Source organism: Aspergillus aculeatinus (assembly GCF_003184765.1).
Source record: "Aspergillus aculeatinus CBS 121060 unplaced genomic scaffold BO66scaffold_5, whole genome shotgun sequence".
NCBI classification, from domain to species: domain Eukaryota; kingdom Fungi; phylum Ascomycota; class Eurotiomycetes; order Eurotiales; family Aspergillaceae; genus Aspergillus; species Aspergillus aculeatinus.
The window spans coordinates 861,942-881,320 of NW_020291474.1; the positions used below are offsets into that span (position 1 = coordinate 861,942).

At 52.7% G+C, this 19,379-nt stretch overlaps 7 protein-coding genes across 7 annotated transcripts; 3 read left to right on the top strand and 4 right to left on the bottom strand.

The window, feature by feature from the left end:
- Positions 1-1,859: 1,859 nt before the first annotated feature.
- Positions 1,860-4,779, bottom strand: BO66DRAFT_180298 (uncharacterized protein). Its single transcript, XM_025642368.1, has 7 exons — positions 4,046-4,779; positions 3,396-3,928; positions 3,229-3,340; positions 2,809-3,176; positions 2,368-2,757; positions 2,127-2,316; positions 1,860-2,075 (listed from the first exon to the last, which is right to left on the bottom strand). The coding sequence occupies exons 1-7, from the start codon at positions 4,548-4,550 to the stop codon at positions 1,966-1,968; spliced, it is 2,208 nt and encodes a 735-aa protein (XP_025507901.1). The 5' UTR covers positions 4,551-4,779; the 3' UTR covers positions 1,860-1,965.
- Positions 4,780-5,598: 819 nt separating this feature from the next.
- BO66DRAFT_388683 (DNA-directed DNA polymerase IV) lies at positions 5,599-8,442 on the bottom strand. Its single transcript, XM_025646619.1, has 4 exons — positions 7,890-8,442; positions 7,652-7,824; positions 7,187-7,594; positions 5,599-7,134 (listed from the first exon to the last, which is right to left on the bottom strand). Exons 1-4 carry the CDS (start codon positions 8,308-8,310, stop codon positions 5,971-5,973), a joined length of 2,166 nt encoding a protein of 721 aa, XP_025507902.1. The 5' UTR covers positions 8,311-8,442; the 3' UTR covers positions 5,599-5,970.
- Positions 8,443-8,610: 168 nt separating this feature from the next.
- Positions 8,611-10,128, top strand: BO66DRAFT_341995 (uncharacterized protein). The gene is made up of 2 exons (XM_025644448.1): positions 8,611-9,104; positions 9,284-10,128. The coding sequence occupies exons 1-2, from the start codon at positions 8,704-8,706 to the stop codon at positions 9,987-9,989; spliced, it is 1,107 nt and encodes a 368-aa protein (XP_025507903.1). The 5' UTR covers positions 8,611-8,703; the 3' UTR covers positions 9,990-10,128.
- Positions 9,993-11,333, bottom strand: BO66DRAFT_366495 (putative vesicle transport v-SNARE protein Gos1). Its single transcript, XM_025645258.1, has 3 exons — positions 11,099-11,333; positions 10,907-11,020; positions 9,993-10,850 (listed from the first exon to the last, which is right to left on the bottom strand). The coding sequence occupies exons 1-3, from the start codon at positions 11,162-11,164 to the stop codon at positions 10,353-10,355; spliced, it is 678 nt and encodes a 225-aa protein (XP_025507904.1). The 5' UTR covers positions 11,165-11,333; the 3' UTR covers positions 9,993-10,352.
- Positions 11,334-11,678: 345 nt separating this feature from the next.
- Positions 11,679-12,659, top strand: BO66DRAFT_398454 (60S ribosomal protein uL29; the record flags this gene model as incomplete). The annotated part of the gene is made up of 4 exons (XM_025648643.1): positions 11,679-11,681; positions 11,741-11,880; positions 12,315-12,540; positions 12,654-12,659. 4 exons carry the CDS (start codon positions 11,679-11,681, stop codon positions 12,657-12,659), a joined length of 375 nt encoding a protein of 124 aa, XP_025507905.1.
- Positions 12,660-13,226: 567 nt separating this feature from the next.
- Positions 13,227-16,905, bottom strand: BO66DRAFT_388687 (mediator of RNA polymerase II transcription subunit 16). The gene is made up of 9 exons (XM_025646620.1): positions 16,484-16,905; positions 16,082-16,424; positions 15,313-16,032; positions 15,036-15,255; positions 14,863-14,982; positions 14,700-14,810; positions 14,377-14,643; positions 14,189-14,320; positions 13,227-14,132 (listed from the first exon to the last, which is right to left on the bottom strand). Exons 1-9 carry the CDS (start codon positions 16,627-16,629, stop codon positions 13,363-13,365), a joined length of 2,829 nt encoding a protein of 942 aa, XP_025507906.1. The 5' UTR covers positions 16,630-16,905; the 3' UTR covers positions 13,227-13,362.
- A 1,667-nt stretch (positions 16,906-18,572) lies between these two features.
- On the top strand, positions 18,573-19,379 carry BO66DRAFT_180428 (putative SIR2 family histone deacetylase (Hst4)). Its single transcript, XM_025642369.1, has one exon. The coding sequence runs from the start codon at positions 18,833-18,835 to the stop codon at positions 19,325-19,327; it is 495 nt and encodes a 164-aa protein (XP_025507907.1). The 5' UTR covers positions 18,573-18,832; the 3' UTR covers positions 19,328-19,379.

Sequence of the window (19,379 nt, forward strand, 5' to 3'; positions counted from 1 at the left end):
GGGGAAAATGCAAAGGGTCGGGTTGGGATGGGCATCACATACTCGATTGGGTGCGTACACCCATCTAACGCTTGATCGCCAAGTCGTCTGATACAACCACCAAAGTGTCGCCTATTCATCCCAAAAGCATACCCCACGAACCGCAACCTCCATGAGGAACAAGATCAACATCAAACACCTTCCCCTGTCCTCCTACCTCTCTCAAAGCAACCATACCTCCAATCCCGGAAACCATCAAGACAACAGACTTTTCAACAACTAACCCCGGATCACACCAAGCTCCTCGCCCCATTTGAAGCTCAAGACCGAACTCAACAATACTCTCCTCTCCCCAGAAAATAATCCAACCATACAGTGTCCATCAGCCGAACCACAAACCTAGCCCAATCAAATTTCTCACGGATCTCACAAAGAAAAAGAAAAAAGAAACCATCCTCGATCCAGCTGCAATACAACGGCCTACACGACCTCCAACCCAAAGAAAACAAACAACAAAAAAGATAAAGGATGAACAGCGCCAGAGCCAGCCCCCTCCCCAAGCGCAGCACATACACGGACCTCGGGAACGCAACTTCAACAATACCCAGGGGCAGGAAATCGCCCCACGTACCTGTTCAGTTCTGGATCTCAAGCATTCAAACCATTCAGTCGCTGGAACTTCCCAATCACTCCACTCGATCCAGCCAAGCAAACACTGTCCCTGCCAGAAGGCCGGGTAAGATTCGGACATGACATGGGGCTTACAGGGCTGGGCTGTGATCATGCGCATTTCTCGGGGTTTGTTTCTGGGGCAGGGGGGGGGGGGGGGTGAAAGAGGGAGGGATTCAGAAACTCCCAGGGTAGTCCGGCAAAACATAGCCTCCCACCCTGTCTTCGGATTGGATATAACACCAAGCACCTTTGCCTCATGAACGGGCGACGACTCGCCCAGGAGAGGGGGGCATGGAGAATGGGAAATGGGAAAGACGGAGCGGCGCAAATCCAGATACAGCTCTAGCTCCTCCTCCTCGTCCGGGACAACAGCAGCACCGTCACCCTTCCCCACCCTTCCTCAAAACCAAAAAAAAGATCCCCAAAATTTCCCTCGATTACCCAGCCGTCCCTGCTGTGTCCAACAGGCGAAGGTCAATGCGCAAATGAAGATTCGGAGAAGTGAAAGGATAAATCGGTCGACGACATTCCTGACCCATTGTCAAGTTGTATGGAATATCATGAAGAGACACTAATCCCATACACCTCACCTACACTGGTATATACAATCATTCCCTCCCTATGACAACATAAAAACCCATAAGCTTGAGAGAGAGAGAGCCATAGTAAATAAAGAAATCATGATTGATTTAGGTATTCAGATCCATTAACAAGCCGCCCCCTTCCACACCTTCGCCCAAGCAAAAGTCTCATTAGACAGGAAAGGAAAGACTGAAGAGACACACTAAAGCCCAACCATACCCTCCCCATGAACCTCCCGACAAAAGACTCAAGACTCAAGACTCCTCCCCCCTCCCAGCCACCGTTAGTAAAATAACAATTCTCCTTGATTATTCCGTCGGATATAAAAAAAAACCTTTTTACTGGAAATAACAATGACGGAGAAAAACAAGTCAAACAGACTACCCGACTCTGACACACACACACAGATGAAACACACACACACACAGATGAAACACCGAAATGAGATAGAAAGCAATGATCGAGAAAGAAAGAAAGAAACCCCGCTTAATGTATAGTAGAATAGTAGTAGCAAGAACATAGAAAAACAAAGCCAGGATTCGGTTCAGATTTCTTCATCATCAGGGTCGTTCCGCAGGTTTTCCTTCTTGGGTCTGCTTGGTCTGCGCGTCATTCTTCCTACTTCTCTTTCACATGATAATTGTGATGGTGGTGGCACACGATTGTTTCAACTAGCTAGCTAGGGGGTAGGTAGGTAGGTAAGATAGACTAGACTAGACGAGGGGAACAGGATTAGGTGTAGACGTTGGAGGGAGGGAGGAGTTTGGCGCCGTAGCGCAGGTCGAGGGAACGAGAGTCGGCCGGGTCGAAGACGGTGGCTTGACGTTGTTCGAGGAAAAGAGCTAGTGATGCCATGAGAATGTGTTTGTGAACAAAGGAAAGAAGGTTCTTACAGGTAATCTTGATGGAGTCGAACCAGCGCGCGGCGTTCTCGTCGCTACCGTCCACCGCCTTAAGAATTCCGGTGTCGGGGCGCGGAGTGGCCTTGGGCGGTAAGCTGCGCATCTTCAACAGCATGTGTAGGATATCCGAGAATCGATCGCCCTGGCTGGCATAGTAGGGAGGGCGCTTATCCAGAGGCCACTGCTGAAACATTAGAATGCCCGAGCGCATCTCAGATGGTGCACAACTTACACGCTGAGCGAAGTTTTCGTCTTCCCATGAGCGGAACAGCCAGCAAGTCCTCTCAACACAGTTCAACAAGATGATCGCTACCAGGAAGGTTTCAAACCAGCCACTCTGCTGGCGCTGCAGCAGTCGTCGCTCCAAATCGTTCATCACCGACTTGCTCAACTGAGACGCACGTTTCTCGGTCGCGGCACGCAACTGGCTGCACAGCAGAGCATACGACTCAGTGTTAGTCACCTCGTCGATAGGTGTACGACCGTCGTCCGAGGGTTGTGCGAGAGAGTGCACCGAGGTAGGCGGAAGAGTTGGGTTGCAGTACGTCTTCCACTGCAGTTCCGAATCCACCAGAATGTGAGTGGCGATCCACAACTCCAACACACGTTCCAACAACAGATCCTACACCTGTTAGCGGCGCAGCTCAGAGATCCAGTGATGGGCGTTGTTTACCTTCTTCTGCTGACTTAGCTCTGCAGCAAGCATCAAAGTGGGCCGCATGAACTCTGAAGTCTCCCGCTCATAGAAGAATGGTGCGGTTTTCTTGATGTACATCTCAATCTTTCCCGGCAAATCATCGGTATCGCTATCCAGCAAATAGAGCTCAGAAAGAGGTCCCTGAAATTGTGGCTCGTCGCCCAGGCCCTGTAGCTGGGGATCAATTGTCGAGGCAGAAGGCTTGTGACCCTGTAGTCCGCTAAATGTGACATAGACCAAGCTCTCCTCAAAGTGAGTAACCTCAATACGACCAGCGTAATGTTCGAACTTGACCTGGTTGCGGATGCTGCTCACATCGTGATAGGCCAGCGTAGCGTGTAAGTCTTCGACAGTTAGCTCCAATCCAGGCATGAACGGGACCACAAAAATACATACTTGCGTTGTAAAGCTCGAATTCTTCCGCAATTCGAGTACGAATGCATGGGTGCTTCCACAGGCGAGCGCTCTCAACGCTGGCACACGTGGTGCAAGGACTGTCTCCGGAGCACTAGGCATAGATTTGTTAGCCGCACGTTGATCGATGTTGGAAGATCAACACATACCGGCTTCTTCAGCATACGACAGCGAATGCAAGCACCCCGCTTTCTGACCTCCTGAACCTCCCGGCGTCGTGCAGCAGAGAACCGACCGCGCACTTTAGGTTTTGTAGGCTTGGTTGAGTTCCCAAACTCGTTCACAAAACCTTTGGCCTGCGAGTTCGGGTTCATCGCAATCGGACGGGGAAAAGATGCGGCGCGCTGGGTAGCAGCAGTCAAGGTGGGATCGTGTTCATGAAGGCTGTCGAAAAGGAGCTGTTCCTGAGTGGATAGCTGCTGGTTCCATGGGGGACTCATCTTAGCAAGTCCATCACCAAGTCCGACGTTGGAGTCCTGGTCCATCGATAGGCCGTGTGGGACCATCTCACTCGCTGAAGCGGCGATCATGGATAGTTGTGACTGGCGCGCGTTGGCAGCCGAGTCAGTTGCAAGAGACGCTTCCGCCATTGCAGGAGATGCGGATGGTTGTGGTTCGGCTGGGGAGCTACCAGGGAGGGAAGGTAGAGACGAGGCGTTGGAGGCAGCTTGTTGAGGGGTCCCTGTGCGGCGAAGACAGTATTAGTGAATGAGAGCGAGCCCAGCAGAAGTGTTACTGAATTCGATGCACACATGAAAATCGCAAAGACTAGAACCAAAATACAACACAAAATGCTTACCAGGCGGCTTCGCATCCTCCTCCACTGTCTCTGGCTGAGTCGGATTGCCCTGGAAGCCTTCGGCCTCGAGGGCAGGATCCACGACGACCGTCTTGCCTCCAACCGTCAACGACTGAGTGTACGCGGGCCCGCCCCGTTTGGTTGAGTCGGAGGCGCCCACCTGTCTCGAGGCCTCGGCCAACACGTTGAGCCCGTCAAAGTTCTGACGAGCTGCTGCAAAGGGCAGATCCCCGGACTTGCCTTTGTTCGGTCCCGTTCCGTCTTTGTTTTGGTCACCGTCGGCAAGATCGGGAAGTTCGTGTAGTCGCAACAAGACGCGTTGACGATCGCGCAAGGGAATGGCTTGACACTTCTTGACGAGATGGTTGGTCAAGCTGTCAATGCGACCCTTGGGAAATTTCTCGCCGCACGCTTTGCAGGTGTGTTGGTAGCGATTGCTGGCGTCCTCGAGCTTCTGGCCGCGAATGAAGAACTCGAGGATCAACTGATTCGGTTTTCTGCCCATTGCGAAAGGCGTGGGTGGGCAGAAGAGACACCAGGATTGTGAATCCGAGGGTCGAAGGAGTCGAGTACAATCTCTCGAGTCACAGACCCTGTTCTGAGGGGGAGGGGGGGGAGGGGTGGGAGGTTAATCACCGTTGTTTTTGAATTTCCTTGAATAGATAGATTTGTGAAAGACCGGCAGTAAATGGGGGACAGAGCCAAAGTGACGCACACAGGGGAAAGCGGACGAGGGGTGGGAGAAGGCGAGCGGATGGCAAAATAGCAGTTGGCCACAATCCCGACCGGCAGAACCCACCACCGGCTCTTGACCGCTCGAAATCAGGTTTCCGTAGGTCAAAAGAGATGGAAGTAGTCGCTACAGAGGCGCGAAGCAGTGGCGATGCAGTGACAGCAATTGCAGAGGGGCAGCAGATGAGAATGAAGGAGAGGAATGGTGTAGGGGAGAAGTGGAGGGAGTGGGATGAAAGGGAATAATGTTACGAGTCGCGGCAAAACACCGACTTTTACACGGGCGGTCTGTCACTGGCCGCCCTCCAAAGTCACGGGTTGGTCGGGTTTCGGTTGGGATGCGCTTCACCGCATGAAAGGCGGTGATGAACTCGGTGAATGGCAATGGGCAATGGGCAATGCACACTGCGAGGAATCAGATTCAGAAGTACTCCGTAGATCCAAGCTGGATCTTGATCCCCGATGGATTTGGTGATGAAAGGAGAAACAGAAACTTGAAGTCGCTCCTCTTGGGTCTGTTCGTCATCAACCACTTCGCTAAGAAACCCTTTTCTTTCTGTGCGACCATTGCTGGCTAATTGGCTGGTCCACCTCCCACACCCAAACACTCCCTAACTGACTGCCTTCTTTCCTCTCTCCGCTTCTCTCTCTCTCTCCGTACTCGGTGGCTGCTCTCCTCACTCTCAACCTTGAACTATGAATTCTAGGGAATTTCGGTGACCGCCTTTTGTTCGGTCTCGGCTCCGAATCAAACTTTGGATGGACAACAAAGTGTAAAATTACTATCTTTTACTACACAAACAGGAGTATACACATAGTGGAATCATTATTACTAGTGGCTACCTCAAGTTCAACGTAAATACAAATCAATGCCAAAAGAACAGAAAAGACAAAAAAGGTTTTCCAAAAAGAGAACCCTCCCCGGCTCCTTCCATCCCAGCCGTCCAGTTCCATATCCACTGCGGGAATTTTGGGCCTCCTCGCTGCTGTTGCCGTGTATGTATGTCAAGCACATACAGCGAAAAGTTCTGACGCACGGAGAGAAGTCGGTCTGGGATGACAAAAAAGCAAATGCATCATCAATGGATCCCCACTGGCAGCTCCGATGTTATCTGTCACCCTGGCTCCCGTCTTGTCCCTACGTGTCTCTTGAGGCAAACCAAACCAAACCAAAAAAATATATTTTGGGCACTTCAGCAGATGCGATGCTCGGGAGGCCGCCAAGGGACTCCCAAAATCTCGAAGATTCGCCGCTCATCGCGTCCTTCGACCAGCCGGCCTGTGGTCAGTTTGACTCGCTGAGGTCCGCGTAGCACGTCGGCGTAAAGCCCTCGCTGGTTCAGCCGCATGCCCTTCTTGCTGGCCAGGAGTCTCTTGCTCCTGTTGAAGATGTCGTTGCCAGTGAAGTAGATCAAAGCTGCTCCGATCTCAGATCCGGGCACGAAAAGCAGGTCGATCCGTCGCCAGAGCCGACCGTTAGGAAGCTTCGAGGCCCCGTGCCACTTGGATCCATCGCCGCGGGAGGTGGCAGCCAGGCTGGTCTGTAGGAAGCCTGCCTGGAAAAGTCCCGGGACGACGGTTTCAATCATGATGGTCCGAATCTGCTCTATCGTAGCGGAGGGCTTGGTGATAATCAGGTCAATGTCGCCTGAAGTGGACGCACCACGTCGGTAGGAACCCCCAATAATGACCTGCATCTCTGGATCAGCCTTTCCCACTGCCTCCCGCACGATCTCTCCATGCACTTCAACCTCGTTCCGTGGAATACGCTGGGCGAAGTCATGATAATGCTCCACGCCCACCCGTTGATTCTGCGTAAGGGGCGCTTTGGTTTTCAGGTCTTCCAGCGACCGGTAGCCTTGAGCAAGCCATCTCGAGGCTTGGGAGACGCCAGCCCCATAGACGCCTAGGAACTCCTGGAGTATCCGATCTTCAGGAGTGCTGTTGGCGTTTTCCAACCGACGCAGGCGATTCGTGAACACAATCTCTTCAATCTTGTCGGCCAGACGTGTGCCAATCCCTGGCAGTGACAAAGCCTGGGATCTGGTGGCAATTTTCTTCGGTTGTTTCCGAAGGGCACTGATCGCCTTGCGATAGGCGAGCGTGCGCCATTGGTCACCTGATCGATCATAGTAGTCCAGCATTTGCTGTAGGACGGCAATGGTCCGATTGTTTGCATTTTCAGCATTGGCCTTTGAATCATGCCTCTGCATGCATACAAAATTCTGTTGCCAGTCAGATTGCGCCTCACCCCTACGTGCGCTCATCTTCCTCTTCTTCGGCTGTGATTCGCCCGAGTCAGACGCCTCGGGATCAGATGTTTCAGCCGTACTTTGCTCATTCTCAGAGTCTAACGGCTACTCTTGATTAGATTGACAATCCAGGCGGGCTTCTTCTGTTGGTCCTTACCAGATCTTTTACAGCCTTTGCTTCTTCGATGAGATCATCCAAGGCATCCCGCTCTCGAACAGGTTCGGAAACAGTATGTAGGCTATTCGAGCACTCAACCACCTGCTCCGCAGTATACAGCTCAGAGGTTTGTTGTTCGGTAGCGTGCCGCCCAGCAGTTTGTCCTTCAGTAGTCTGACTGTGTAGCTCGGTATGCGATTGTGTCTCGTGTTGCTGCTGCTGCTCTCGTCGGCTCGGTTTGATCGATAAGGAATTACCACCTGAGGGTTCGATCACAGGCGAAGAGCCTTTCTCTCCTGCAGGGACAGGTGTACCGCTGACGCGGAACCGAACCTGAGCTGTGTTCAACACAGTGCGAAACTTGACACACTCAGAAGGGTAGCTTTCGTCGACGAGCGCGACAGTGGACTGTGTCCGTGTCAACAGAGAATGGGTCTCACCAGGCCTGTTGTCTGCTTCACCTACCGGAAATGATTCGACACGGAGATGCTTTATGACGTCGTGAAAAGTGATTCCCTTATCCACTATGACATGAGTGACTTGGTCGCCCCAGTTTTCTGCAGCAGAAGCACCGTAATCCTGCGCGCGCTGGATACGCAGGCGTCGAAGGGCTGAGGCACTGTTGTTCGGAAAGAAGACTGAGATACAAACGGGGTAAGCTCGAGAATCCAAGATGAGGACCCGAAAGTGAAGGAAGACCTACAGAAGACAAGACCTTTGAAGATCTGCTGCTCTTCCAGAACGGTCCTGGACGAGCATTGTCGTTTTCCCTTGCCAGAGACAGGCACAGCTTTCTTATTTCGAGGCATCTCTCCCGCTGTCCTTGAGGTGCTCTGCACAGTCACTTCTGTGAGAGTCTCGTCTGACCTTGCAGCAGTAACAACGCAACGAGGGCGTTTCTCACGCTCAGGGCAAGCTTCAAGAGTGGAAGGTGCAATCACTCGGACTTCAGTTTTCGTGACGGTAGACCTAAGCTTCATGACAGCGGATCCCTTATCTCTTAACACTTTCTTGATATTCGAATGAGATCTCAGAGTCATTCGATCTTCCTCGTCCTCGGACAAAGAATCCAGCCGCTCCAAGCCCTCAAAGAAGGCCTTTTTGGCCGCATCCGCGGACGCCATGGTATGGTGGCTGAGGTCCCGACGCCCAGAGCCAGAGACCGTCGAGCCATGAGTAATAGTCTTCTGCGTGACTGCGGCCTAGCAGGCGACAGCAAGGCTCTTAGAAAAAGCACTCTCACTCTCACATTCACATAAATTCAGTCCGAGACCAAAGAGGAATGACCGAGGGATGACACGACCGGCGAGGACAGTCACGCGTAACCCGAACCACGAAAATGCCACCAAGTCACGGGACCTCTGGAAATCAATTAAACTCGGGTGGGCCCCATTCATTCCGACCGAGTCTCCGTAGTGCGGACCGGCAGTTTTGTACAGTACTCCAGCAAGCAACGACTTACAACAAGCATTGCCGCACTGTCTTTTTCTCATTCATCCCACCCAAGAAACATCACAATGTGGAAGCCTAATAGGCTGCTGTCGTCTCTTTCAGACTTGCAAAATGGTCGCTGTCTCAGCTGTCAATTGCGCAAGGCGACTGCGCACCTTGACAGACCTGCGCTGCGGTACTATGCCAGCAGCAGCAACGGCAGCAGCGGCAGCAGCAGCAGCAGCAAACCCTCGCCCACGCCAGCTACAACCAAAGTCCCTTCCAAACCCGTCTACTCTCCAACAGCCTCCAAGATTCCAACCCCAACACCCGGCCAAGACTTCGTGCCTCCACCTCTAGACCGACCCATCGGGTCCCCCGTGCCTCCAAGTGAGGGACAAAACACCGGTGTCGACGAGCGATCATTCGGGCAACGACGAGATGACTTTGTCAACTACGAGAGACACTTGGAAAGGCGGAAACAACTGTACGTTGCCTTTTCCCGGGGCATATACCTCACCTGGTCCATCTCTATACACAATCCTCTTCCCCCGCAAAAAAAAAACCTTACCATTCCACCTAAACCCCCCACCTCCTCTGTACTCCCAAAAGACACAAAATGCATGCAGAAGAGACATAACTAACCACAAACCCCCATCATCACAGAGCCCACCAAGTAGCCAAGCCGTACTTCCGCGAATGGAACAACATGCGCCACCACGAAGGCAAGAGCTTCGTGGCGAACACGCGGCTCTTTAAGCGCGACAAGGCCCTGTACTTCCCCAACATGCGGGGCATCACGCTGGCCTCGAAGCGGCAGCCGCGCGATACGACCCCGCTCTTCCGGGGCCGCATCACCGTGGTCAACATCTTCTCGAGCCTGTGGGCCGAGAACCAGACGTCGACGTTCACGCACCGGGAGAAGAACCCGGGATTGTACGAGGCGTTTCAGGCAGCAGTGGAGGGGTCCTACGACAAGAACATCGTGCAGAAGGTCGACATTAACCTCGAGCAGAACCCGCTCAAAGGGGCGATCGTCAAGATGTTCATGTGGTCGATGCGCCGGAACCTGCCCAGCGCGCAGCACGACAAGTACTTCCTGGTGACCAAGGGCGTGGACGAGCGGCTGCGCGAGACGATCGGCATGATGAACTCCAAGGTCGGGTATGTCTACCTGCTGGACGAGAACTGCCGCATCCGGTGGGCGGGCAGTGGCAACGCCGAGCCGGAGGAGAAGGAGGCGTTGAACAACGGCGTCCGGAAGCTGGCGCAGGAGCGCCGCGTGAGTGTGGAGAGTGAGACACCGGCGGCGGAGTGGGCCAGCGAGCAGAAGGCCGAGCAGGTGAAGAAGGCTAGGGTTGTGATGCCTTGATTTGGGGCAGCCATGATAGCCAAGCATATGGCGGTTGTATGTGTATGTACATATCAAGTAGCATTGGTTGGGGGATGCCGCACTGTAAGATAGATACTAGGTATATGCTAGCACGCAAAAATATCGAGACACCTCTCCCAACACCGAAGAGGGAGATACAAACTATCTCCCCTCTCCTATTAGTATACTCTGTATAGCAAGACAAGAATCAATCCCGAACGCCTTCTCATACCGTCAAATTAATCAAACTCACTCTCAGCCCACCACCACCACCACCCTGCCCATATTTCCGGCCTAGTATACCCCATATCCTCATATCCCACCACCCCAAACCAACCGATCTCCCCTCCCCTCAAAGAAAAATCATCTTAAGAAAAACACCACCAAAAAACACACCCCGACAAACGCCCCCAGAACCACCGCATCCCTCCGCCGCTTATTCCCAATCTTCCCAATCAACGCATTCATCCCGGGCACGGCGCCCGCCGCGCCGACGATGCGCCGATTAATGCTCGCCAGCGTCTCGCGCTGCAGCCCGAAGTTCTCATTGATGGCGTACGCCTGGCTCAGCACGCCGTCGATCATGTTGTGGCTCTCGTCGATGCGGCCGCGCTCCTCGAGCATGTAGTCGGCCTCGGACTGGTTCTGGGAGCGGAAGGCGTCGATGTCGTGGCGGACATGGCTCAGCAGATTGGCGCGGTCGCGGGCCTCGGCGATGGCGGCGGTGATGCGGGCGAACTCGCGGCGGTGGTCGGCGAGGATCTCGCGGTGGCGGGCGAGGTTGTTCTGCTTCAGGGCGGAGGCGGTCAGGGTGGCTTCGCTGTCGAGGAGGCGCGAGAGGTGGGTTATTGTTGTTTCTCGCTTTTTTCGAGGAGTTAGTGGGAGAAGAGGGGGAGGGGATAGGTGGGTTTGCGCACTCGATCGAGGATCTCCTTCAGTTGGGATTCGGTGCGGAGTTCTTCTTCGGATGGGGTGGGGGGTGGTTTGGTTAGGGCGGCGTATTGTGAGTAGGTGTGGAAGAGGGTTTCAGTCTGTTTTGGAGGGTGTTAGATTATGTGTTGTGATGACGAGAATACGTTAGTTTGGATGTGAGAGGGGTGGTACTGTACCTGAGTCTCCAGTGATCGGGCTTGTTGCCGCAGCTGTGCCCAGCCGGTACCGGTTGATGTAGCCATGAATATAGCGAGGTTGACGGATTAATGGGGTATGTGAATCAAGAAGTAAGTAGAACCAGTAAAGTAGTAAGTCATGAATAGTCAGAGAACCTCCGTCCGGCCTGCGGAAACCAAGTTTCTCATCAACATACACACGGGCTGTAGTTGACTTAGTCTAGGTGAGGATAGCTTTCGGAGACTGGACTGGACTGGCCGCCAAGTCAGAGGATGACGCCGCCCTCCGTCCGCAGCGCCAGCGCCGGCGCCGGCGCCGGCGCCGCCCTGTCAAAGTCAGACAGTCCAGGCGCCCAGGCCTACACCGCCCAGACCTACACCGCCCACCGCCCACCGCCCACCATCCACATCTTCTCCCCCCGGCAGCACCAGCCACACATCACGTGCCCGCTTAAGCCGCCGCACACCCAGAAAAAATCAAACCCTAGTCCCACAACGACCATCACCAAATTGACCCGGTCCATCTTCAATCCCCTTCACGTCGACAACCCGTTACGATACCGACACGAAGCCGCCCACCATGGTATGTTGAATTGCTGTTCGAGCTACGAGCACAGGGAACTAATATTTTCCACCAAATAGTCGTCCAAGGTCAAGGCTGGTCAGCTCTGGGGAAAGAGCAAGGATGACCTCACCAAGCAGTTGGAGGAGTTGAAGACCGAGCTCAGCCAGCTCCGTGTCCAGAAGATCGCCAACGGTGCCTCGTCGAAGACCACGAGAATGTGCGTTTGATAGCCCTGTTTTCTGCCCCCCCTTGAGATTTTGCGTGTGTGTGTGTGAGTTTGTGATGCGAGAAATTGCGACCTGTCGGGAAACCCGGAGGGAAAGGAAGAGGATTGGGAAGGGGATTCGAAAATACGGTATACACACCACGACGACAAATCGAGAGCGACTCCGACAACACCGCGGGGAGAAGAACATCAGAAGGAGTCACGATTCAACATGGAAGGAATTCGATCAAGTCAACTACAATCAACCCCCGCATTCGAATCCACCCTGAAGAAGGGACAAGAAAAAACTCGACATCAGACAGGCGCAATAATTCTCAATCTCGCATCGCATTCACAATCCCGACAAAACTCACACAGCACCTCAAAAAACAAAAAAGGAACTGCAGGACTGGAAATGCTGATTGATTCCCCCCCGCAAAAAACAGCCACGACGTTCGCAAGTCGATCGCTCGCGTTCTCACCGTCATCAACGCCAACCAGCGCGCCCAGCTCCGCCTGTTCTACCAGAACAAGAAGTACGCTCCCCTCGACCTCCGCGCCAAGCAGACCCGCGCCATCCGCCGCCGCCTCACCAAGCACGAGGCCACCCTCAAGACCGAGCGCCAGCGCAAGAAGGAGATCCACTTCCCCCAGCGCAAGTACGCTGTTAAGGTACGATATGGCACCATCCACCACCCACCAAGCCAACCTGTTCTTCCCTCGGACGACGAATGGCAACACCACAAAAAAAAAAGCACCCACACTAACTCTTTCTCCGCGTACAGGCTTAAATGTAAAGAAACCTTAAGGGGCAAAGGGATGGAGTTTGTTTTTCTTTGAAGACGGGGGAACACGTCAATTGTTCTGCAAACCAAAAAGACTTGATGATGGAACAAAGGGGCGCGGTTTTGACCTGTGGCAACCTTGTGTGGGAAAGGGGGTCCGGTTAATCCATCTAGGGAAGAAGAGAAAGAAGAAGAAATAAAAAATTTTTATTGAAAAGTGGTTAAATTTTTGTTGTCTTGCGGAAAAAGTAAAGATTGCAAATTAACCATTTGACTATAAAGTTTTTGTTTCTCTTCGGTCTCTCTCTCTCTCTCCCTTCAATGAAAGGCTTTACATGACATGATACCACACACCTTTTCCAAACTTTTATCTTGCTTCAACCGGTAGTAGTAGAGGGTTGTCATTTCCCATGTGTAGAGTAGGATGGTGGCGGGCATTGGTAGTTTCTTCAGATAGTAGACTACGTAGCTGCTCCGCGGCCCCTTCTCATGCTATCAGGATGTCCGTTTCTCTCACCACCCTTATCACGAGTAAAGTCCGACTTCAGATTTAACAGTGCCAAGACAATTGGTCTATGTACACACGCTCGTGACCTAAACTGTCCATACATCATATATCATACCTGAATTCCTTCCCGGGCCTTTACCTGGAGTCCACTGCACATGTCATGTGCACCTCTAGATTTCCGCGGAAGTGAGAAGAAAAGAATTAAGCCCCCATCGGCTTTCCCGCCTCCGACGAGCCAGATCCAGCCTCCAAAATCCACATCCCACAACAAATGCACGCCCGTAAATGTCCCAGTTTGAAGATCATCCGGAACGCCAGCACCGAGCGCGGCGGATACGACCCCTCCGAGACCTCACAGCAACGCACACACCTCCTTCGTAACGGCTGGCCGGGCGCTACCCCCGTCGCCGCATGGCCGTCCTTCGACTTGATCTCACCCAGCGACGGTTGCGCAGTCCCATTTGTGGCGGGGTTCAGCCGGATGGGAATCTTCTTGATGATGTCCAGTCCGCGGGTGCGGCGGTACAGCTCCGTGCGGCGGTCCGAGTCCACCCCAAGCCAGCTGTAGTCACGCATGTAGATATCCATGCGGTTCACGTCGGACCGGAGGCTTGGGATCGTCTGCCGCAGGATGGTGGAGACAGCAGTCACCAGGACCGGCGGAATGCGCGCGTTGACCAGTAACTCCTTCTCGGGGCCGGGGCGTTCTGCGTCGCCAAACCCGGCGCCGTGGTAAGCGTGGCGGACGGCGGAGTCGACGCCGGCGAGGAATTTCTCGTACACGTCGATGGCAGCAGGCGAAGTTTCTACAGCCTGGCAGATCTCCGCGTAATACACGCGAGCGTCGCCCGTGAGCGGGGCATTGGCGTAGCCGGCGTGAATACCGCGCAGGCCACGGCAAATGAAGCGAAGAAAGGCCCGAGACATGCTAGAGAGGAGGATTATGAGGGAGAGAGAGTTGGTGGTTTTGACTGTTATAAGACATTGAGGTTAACTTTCATTCCTAAGACAGGAGTCACCAACTTACGTTTCTGGTTGAAAGCCTCTTGGTCGGAAGATACATCTTCGAATTCGTCGGCAAGATTGAAAAGTTCGTGGAGGATATAAAGTGAAAAGTCAAGGGCCCATTTGGTGTTACCGAGGACCATACGAAGAACATCTATGAGTAGTATATGGTTAGTGAGGATCTCAATTGGGCGCACGGAGTGATCATACCAGGGTCATGGGGCTCTGCTTGAATCCCCTTATTATACTGAAAGAAGAACGGGTAGAGAATGGAGGCGTGGCGCAGTTGGAGGATAAACCACGAGACAGAAGATGCGAAGCCTCGCTGGTGATTTCTACCCTTGTTGCCCAGTGCAGCCTGAATGCTGAGACAACGTGGGATATACGGGTGGTTCATGAGCTTGTCCTGTTCCACGGTGAAGTTGGAATTGATGGGCAGCGCGCGGTAGACTTCGTTGATGAAGGAGGTTTGAGCGTCTGTAATTGTCATTAGTCTCCAACATGGCCATGAAAAGTACAAGAAGGTGACTGACCAGAGGAGAGTTGACGTATTAATATTAATAAGATATCGTCCGTGTTAACTTCACTTCCACATCCACGACAGAATGCCAATGTCAATGAAGCGATAGCTGCTGAGAATTTATCTGAATCATGATATTAGAGCATGAGTCGGTCTGACTTGGTGGAAGGACGTACTCTCGTCGTAGAGACCATTGTCTGCTCCATATGAGTGCTCCATCACCCGAAGCTGGACGTGCCCGCTGCTGTCCAACATAACAGCAGCACAGGCGCTAGGTGAAAAGCTGATATGAAGACCTAAATCTAGTGCTTAGTGATACTCAGTATCGAGGGAAAGAATGAATACTGACCTGGAGTGTCGGGAGAATAGTGGAAACCTGCTTGGGCCAGGCTAGTCACCGTGTTCGCATCATCAACTCCGTTGAATGCAGCCATGGTTTTTGGATCGTAAAAAGAGATCGAGCTGTCATCGTAGGTCACGGCTATCACATTGGCATATTCGATGTGATCTATTGACACGACGTATCTATCACAAAAGATATCGTCTAATCGATTGAGGACAGCCTTGGTCTGGACGTATGTTAGCACTTCTCATTCCCATATTTTCGCTTTTTGCGAGAGACTTGCCTTCATCTGCATGCTATTTCTCTTTGTCGTGACTTCATCGAATTTGGGGTGGAGAGTGAGGGGCGCAGATTCAAGTTGCCATCGTACAATAATACTCGACGGTCCCTGCTGGTGTGGATGGTCAGGGGCGATCTGAGGGAGGATGGAAAATGTTGCAACGATCCACGGGGTTGCAGAGGACCCTGCCGCATTATCAGACGTTGGAAGGATGACGTCCAAGCGGGTGAGACAGTAGAGAGAGTTAGGAAAAGGTTGGTGAAGATTATCGGAAGGATCCCCATTGTTTCGCGCGGGACCAGGAACATTGCAGGAGGTCTCGACCTTACAATGTGCGAAACGAAAGCTGGGAACTGGAAATTGGGGAGGCGTTTGTTTAGGCTGCTGCGCAGGATCATACTGAGGAGGATTCCAGTTGATGTGCACTCGGTAGACACAGATCTTTTGGCAAGCTGAGTACGTGGCAACGAGAATCCCAGTTTGGGTCGCTACCAATGCCGCGTGGGTTAACATCCGGTCCGAGTAACTGGTGTTCTTCAGCTCGGCAGATATCTCGGCCCATTTCCCATCCGGGTTTTGATACAAGAGCTTGATCATTCCAGACCTGGTGATGTAGACTAGCGCAGCCTTGTTGGCTGGGTGGAAGGGACCAATTGGCCGACGACGATATGGCGAATAAGCCCAGCGACCTTGCACTTTGGCGGCTTGATAAAAAGCGTGCACCTGAAGAAGGTTAAGAGCATACTCCAGCAAAGCTTCCTAGGGTACTCACGGAGCGTTGGGTGTTCAACCACAGCATCCCGACTATCTGCGCACTATCGTCGGGTTCCAAGGACGTTGGTCGAAGCCCGTTGACACTGTTGAGCGCTATCGGAATTGAATAGATGGAGAGTCGGCCCGACAGATCAACTACAGCCAACTCAGAGCCAGACTCGTTCCAACTAAGATGCACCAAGGCGGTGCCACCATGGGCTTCCGTGACAGGCAGCAGGGGTGTCTCATCACTGAGCGTCCATTTGCCATCAGTCGGCTGGCACTGAAGATAACGGACATGGACTTTGGACGGATCCTGGGCGACGTAGGCAATGCATCCTAATTTGGACCATGCAATTTTCCTGGTTTGGATGTTAGCTGGCAAAGTCTGAAGATGATCTGCTGTGGGGGTGCGACTCACTGGCAGCAACCGAGCAAGCGCATTTCATCCAAGCGCTCAGCCAGGCCTTTAGTGGAAGTGGTAGATGGCAGGGCCAGCTCCAAGGAGGCAGCAGGCTCCCCGAAGAGATCGTCAACATTGATACCGTCCTCCATCATCAGGGGCATGATGGGGTCGGGGAAAGGTTTGATTAACAGTTATCAAAATGCCTAAAAGGGAGAGCGATATCGCACTGGCCCGGCAGCATAGTTTAAAGCGATGGACCCCGGAAACAGTCACAACGGGGTAGGGTGTTGAAGAACACGACTAGCAGACGCCAGGCAGGGCAAAATTGGGAATTGTTCCAGAGATCAGAGAAGTAAGTGCCTCATAACCTCCCACTCTGCGAAGCTCGTAATCCACCCTTACTCACACACAGGGCGAACAAAAAGCATGAATCCAGACGATGCTCATGATGTTAGTTTCATTTGTAAGTTACTAACTGACTAACTAGTTGGTGGGCGTGGGTGGATCCCCTCCCCGGAGCCCCTTAGTCAGCGTCATGTGAGATCATGTGCTGCCTGCCGTAGCCGGGCCAACGGGCGAGCCAATCAAAACCCTCCCCCACTTCCGATTCACGCGACATCATCAACCCTGATCCAAGTCAAAACGTCTCCATGGATGCATGGATGGATGGATGGATGGATGGATGGATGGATGCAGCTGTGGACAGGGTGTACGAACTACCAGATTATTAGAGATCGCTGCTCCGCAGTAACCATTCTACATGTGCTTTACAACAGATGAACGGAATCTATTAGAGATTGGTCTTTATAAAGTGGACAGCTCTTTGGATGTGGCTGATACTCAGGTAGTGAGATCTGCACCTCAAGACGCGTCTCGGTGTGTTGTTGTTAGGGTCCCAGATCCAAAGGGATCATGTTGGGATATCATCCTGTGTGCTGGGATGGGATCCATGCTATCGAGCTGGAAGTGTTAAGCGGACGCGGGCTAGCTGAAATTGGAAGTTTTAATAACCAGCTGGAGCTCTGAGCAACTTCAATAGACATCACGAAAATCAAAAACATGGGTTGATGACCACCGTCAGTGCCAGAAACATGTTACTTGAAGTTCGATGACTTGTTGATGGACTGCCAGACACAATGCGACCGGGCGACTTTGGGAGGGGGGACAGCAGCAGTTAACCAACCTGGACTATAAAAACTATGCTGGTTCCGCCAATCAGACGAAGTGGAGGAGGAAGTAGACACGGGAGTGTCGAACCGCGATTCTCTTCGCAGCGTAAGAGTCCGGTAACGAGATCAGCCAACACTGTGGAAACACACTCCCGTACTGCGTATGGCTTTACCAGAATTTTCGTTACCCTCTTTTTTCCATCTCTGCCCTGCCCTGTCCGATGATATAATATACATAACTACCGTAGTTATCACAGCCTCGCCATGCAACAACGAGCCAGATAGCATCTATAGAGATACCAACCAACTATAACCGTCAACCCAATTAATTCATACATTCTTCGAAACATACCGACCGTTGCTGTCTTCTCTTAGTTTTCTCTTCTCTGGACTTCCACCCCGCCTTTTACCCACTAAACTCCCGACAGCAACAGCAGCAGCCAGCATTGGCATTGTGCCCTATCTCTCTCTCTCTCTCTTCGACAACTTGGCTCCTCTCCTCTCTCTTTGCCCGTGGGTCAAAATAAACACGCTGCAAGCGAAAAAAAGAGAGGATCTGACCGGCAGCCGGACGGGTGTTCCAGTTCCAATTCCTTCAGCATTTCCAGTTTTCTAGTTCCTTTCCTCCTCTCCTCTTCCTGGCTAGATTTCTTTCTCCTTGTTGTTCCATTCATCTGTTCACCTATTCAGCCACCATCATCCCACTTGACCTCATCATTCTCCCTTGACCCCCAATAGTCACGGGGCTCGAGTGTTCTGTTCTGTTTCTGGTGTCTCGTCCTCGTCCTCTTCCTTCTTCCCTTTCTCCCTTTTCCTCTCTGTTTGAGTCGCTATTCTTTTCTTTCCCCCCCCCTTCTGATTGTTAAATATCTTTACTTCTCCGTGTCTGGTTCCAGGTCGTTTGTCAATTTCTTTCCAACCCCCCCTCCCCCCTCCCTCTCCCCTCCGAACAAAGGAAGACTGGAGGGAATTAAATTCTCTGCTCGGAACCCGCGCCCCTTACCGGTCCTTCCTCGTCTGCAATTGATGTTCCAATTCTCTCATCCGTGCTCGATGCTACTCTCCACGGATCTCTAGTACGAGTACCCGACAACTTCCGTCCCAAAAGCCGTTGCTGTCGACCGGCCACCTTTTTTCGTGTGATTCAACTTTTTGTGTTTCTCTTTGCTCCTCAACCTCCTCCCGGTCTGACCAAATGGCGCCTACTTCACGATCTCGAACCCAGACCAACACCTCCTCCAACACCACCACCTCCTCCTCCTTCAACTCTTCGTGTTCAACACCACACAATCAGCTAGCCTCTCTAGGCATGGATGATGATTCGGATTGTTCGAGCCTGAGCTCAGCTCCCCCCTCTCCGATGACACCACCGGAGTTCTATCCGTCGCCGCCCCCATCGCAGCAAGAAACGGAGGAAGCTAGCAGTGGTAGTGGTAGTGTCAGTGGTAGTGCTGCCGCCCGCAGCCAAGACGACTTGCCGCCCGCTCGGAAGAAGCGTCGGGTGGCCGCCCCTAAGGAACGCTGCACTCAGCATCTTGACCTATCGTCTGGCGCCTCCCTCTCCTATGATCAGCAGCAGTCGCAGATCGATTATCTCGTCAAGACTCTCCGCCGTCATCGCAAAATTGTCGTCATTGCCGGTGCTGGCATTTCCACGTCTGCAGGAAGTATGCAACCTCCCTTGCCCTGATCATCACTCTGCCTCAAAAGAACCCTTCCTATACTTCCTCCCCCCCCCTTCG

What these genes read in the sequence shown, in the direction of transcription:
- BO66DRAFT_180298 (XM_025642368.1), bottom strand. Translation starts at nt 4,550, where the DNA reads ATGGGCAGAAAACCGAATCAGTTGATCCTCGAGTTCTTCATTCGCGGC. An exon ending in GGAGGATGCGAAGCCGCCTG is followed by an intron (nt 3,929 to 4,045) that starts GTAAGCATTTTG and finishes TTCGCCGCACAG; the next exon opens with GGACCCCTCAACAAGCTGCC. An exon ending in ACGAAAACTTCGCTCAGCGT is followed by an intron (nt 2,317 to 2,367) that starts GTAAGTTGTGCA and finishes ATGTTTCAGCAG; the next exon opens with TGGCCTCTGGATAAGCGCCC.
- BO66DRAFT_388683 (XM_025646619.1), bottom strand. Translation starts at nt 8,310, where the DNA reads ATGGCGTCCGCGGATGCGGCCAAAAAGGCCTTCTTTGAGGGCTTGGAG. An exon ending in CTTCAAAGGTCTTGTCTTCT is followed by an intron (nt 7,825 to 7,889) that starts GTAGGTCTTCCT and finishes TTTGTATCTCAG; the next exon opens with TCTTCTTTCCGAACAACAGT. An exon ending in CAAAGGCTGTAAAAGATCTG is followed by an intron (nt 7,135 to 7,186) that starts GTAAGGACCAAC and finishes AATCAAGAGTAG; the next exon opens with CCGTTAGACTCTGAGAATGA.
- BO66DRAFT_341995 (XM_025644448.1), top strand. Translation starts at nt 8,704, where the DNA reads ATGTGGAAGCCTAATAGGCTGCTGTCGTCTCTTTCAGACTTGCAAAAT. An exon ending in TTGGAAAGGCGGAAACAACT is followed by an intron (nt 9,105 to 9,283) that starts GTACGTTGCCTT and finishes CCATCATCACAG; the next exon opens with AGCCCACCAAGTAGCCAAGC.
- BO66DRAFT_366495 (XM_025645258.1), bottom strand. Translation starts at nt 11,164, where the DNA reads ATGGCTACATCAACCGGTACCGGCTGGGCACAGCTGCGGCAACAAGCC. An exon ending in CCCGATCACTGGAGACTCAG is followed by an intron (nt 11,021 to 11,098) that starts GTACAGTACCAC and finishes CCTCCAAAACAG; the next exon opens with ACTGAAACCCTCTTCCACAC. An exon ending in TGAAGGAGATCCTCGATCGA is followed by an intron (nt 10,851 to 10,906) that starts GTGCGCAAACCC and finishes CCTCGAAAAAAG; the next exon opens with CGAGAAACAACAATAACCCA.
- BO66DRAFT_388687 (XM_025646620.1), bottom strand. Translation starts at nt 16,629, where the DNA reads ATGCCCCTGATGATGGAGGACGGTATCAATGTTGACGATCTCTTCGGG. An exon ending in GGTTGAACACCCAACGCTCC is followed by an intron (nt 16,033 to 16,081) that starts GTGAGTACCCTA and finishes AACCTTCTTCAG; the next exon opens with GTGCACGCTTTTTATCAAGC. An exon ending in GAAATAGCATGCAGATGAAG is followed by an intron (nt 15,256 to 15,312) that starts GCAAGTCTCTCG and finishes ACATACGTCCAG; the next exon opens with ACCAAGGCTGTCCTCAATCG.
- BO66DRAFT_180428 (XM_025642369.1), top strand. Translation starts at nt 18,833, where the DNA reads ATGGCGCCTACTTCACGATCTCGAACCCAGACCAACACCTCCTCCAAC.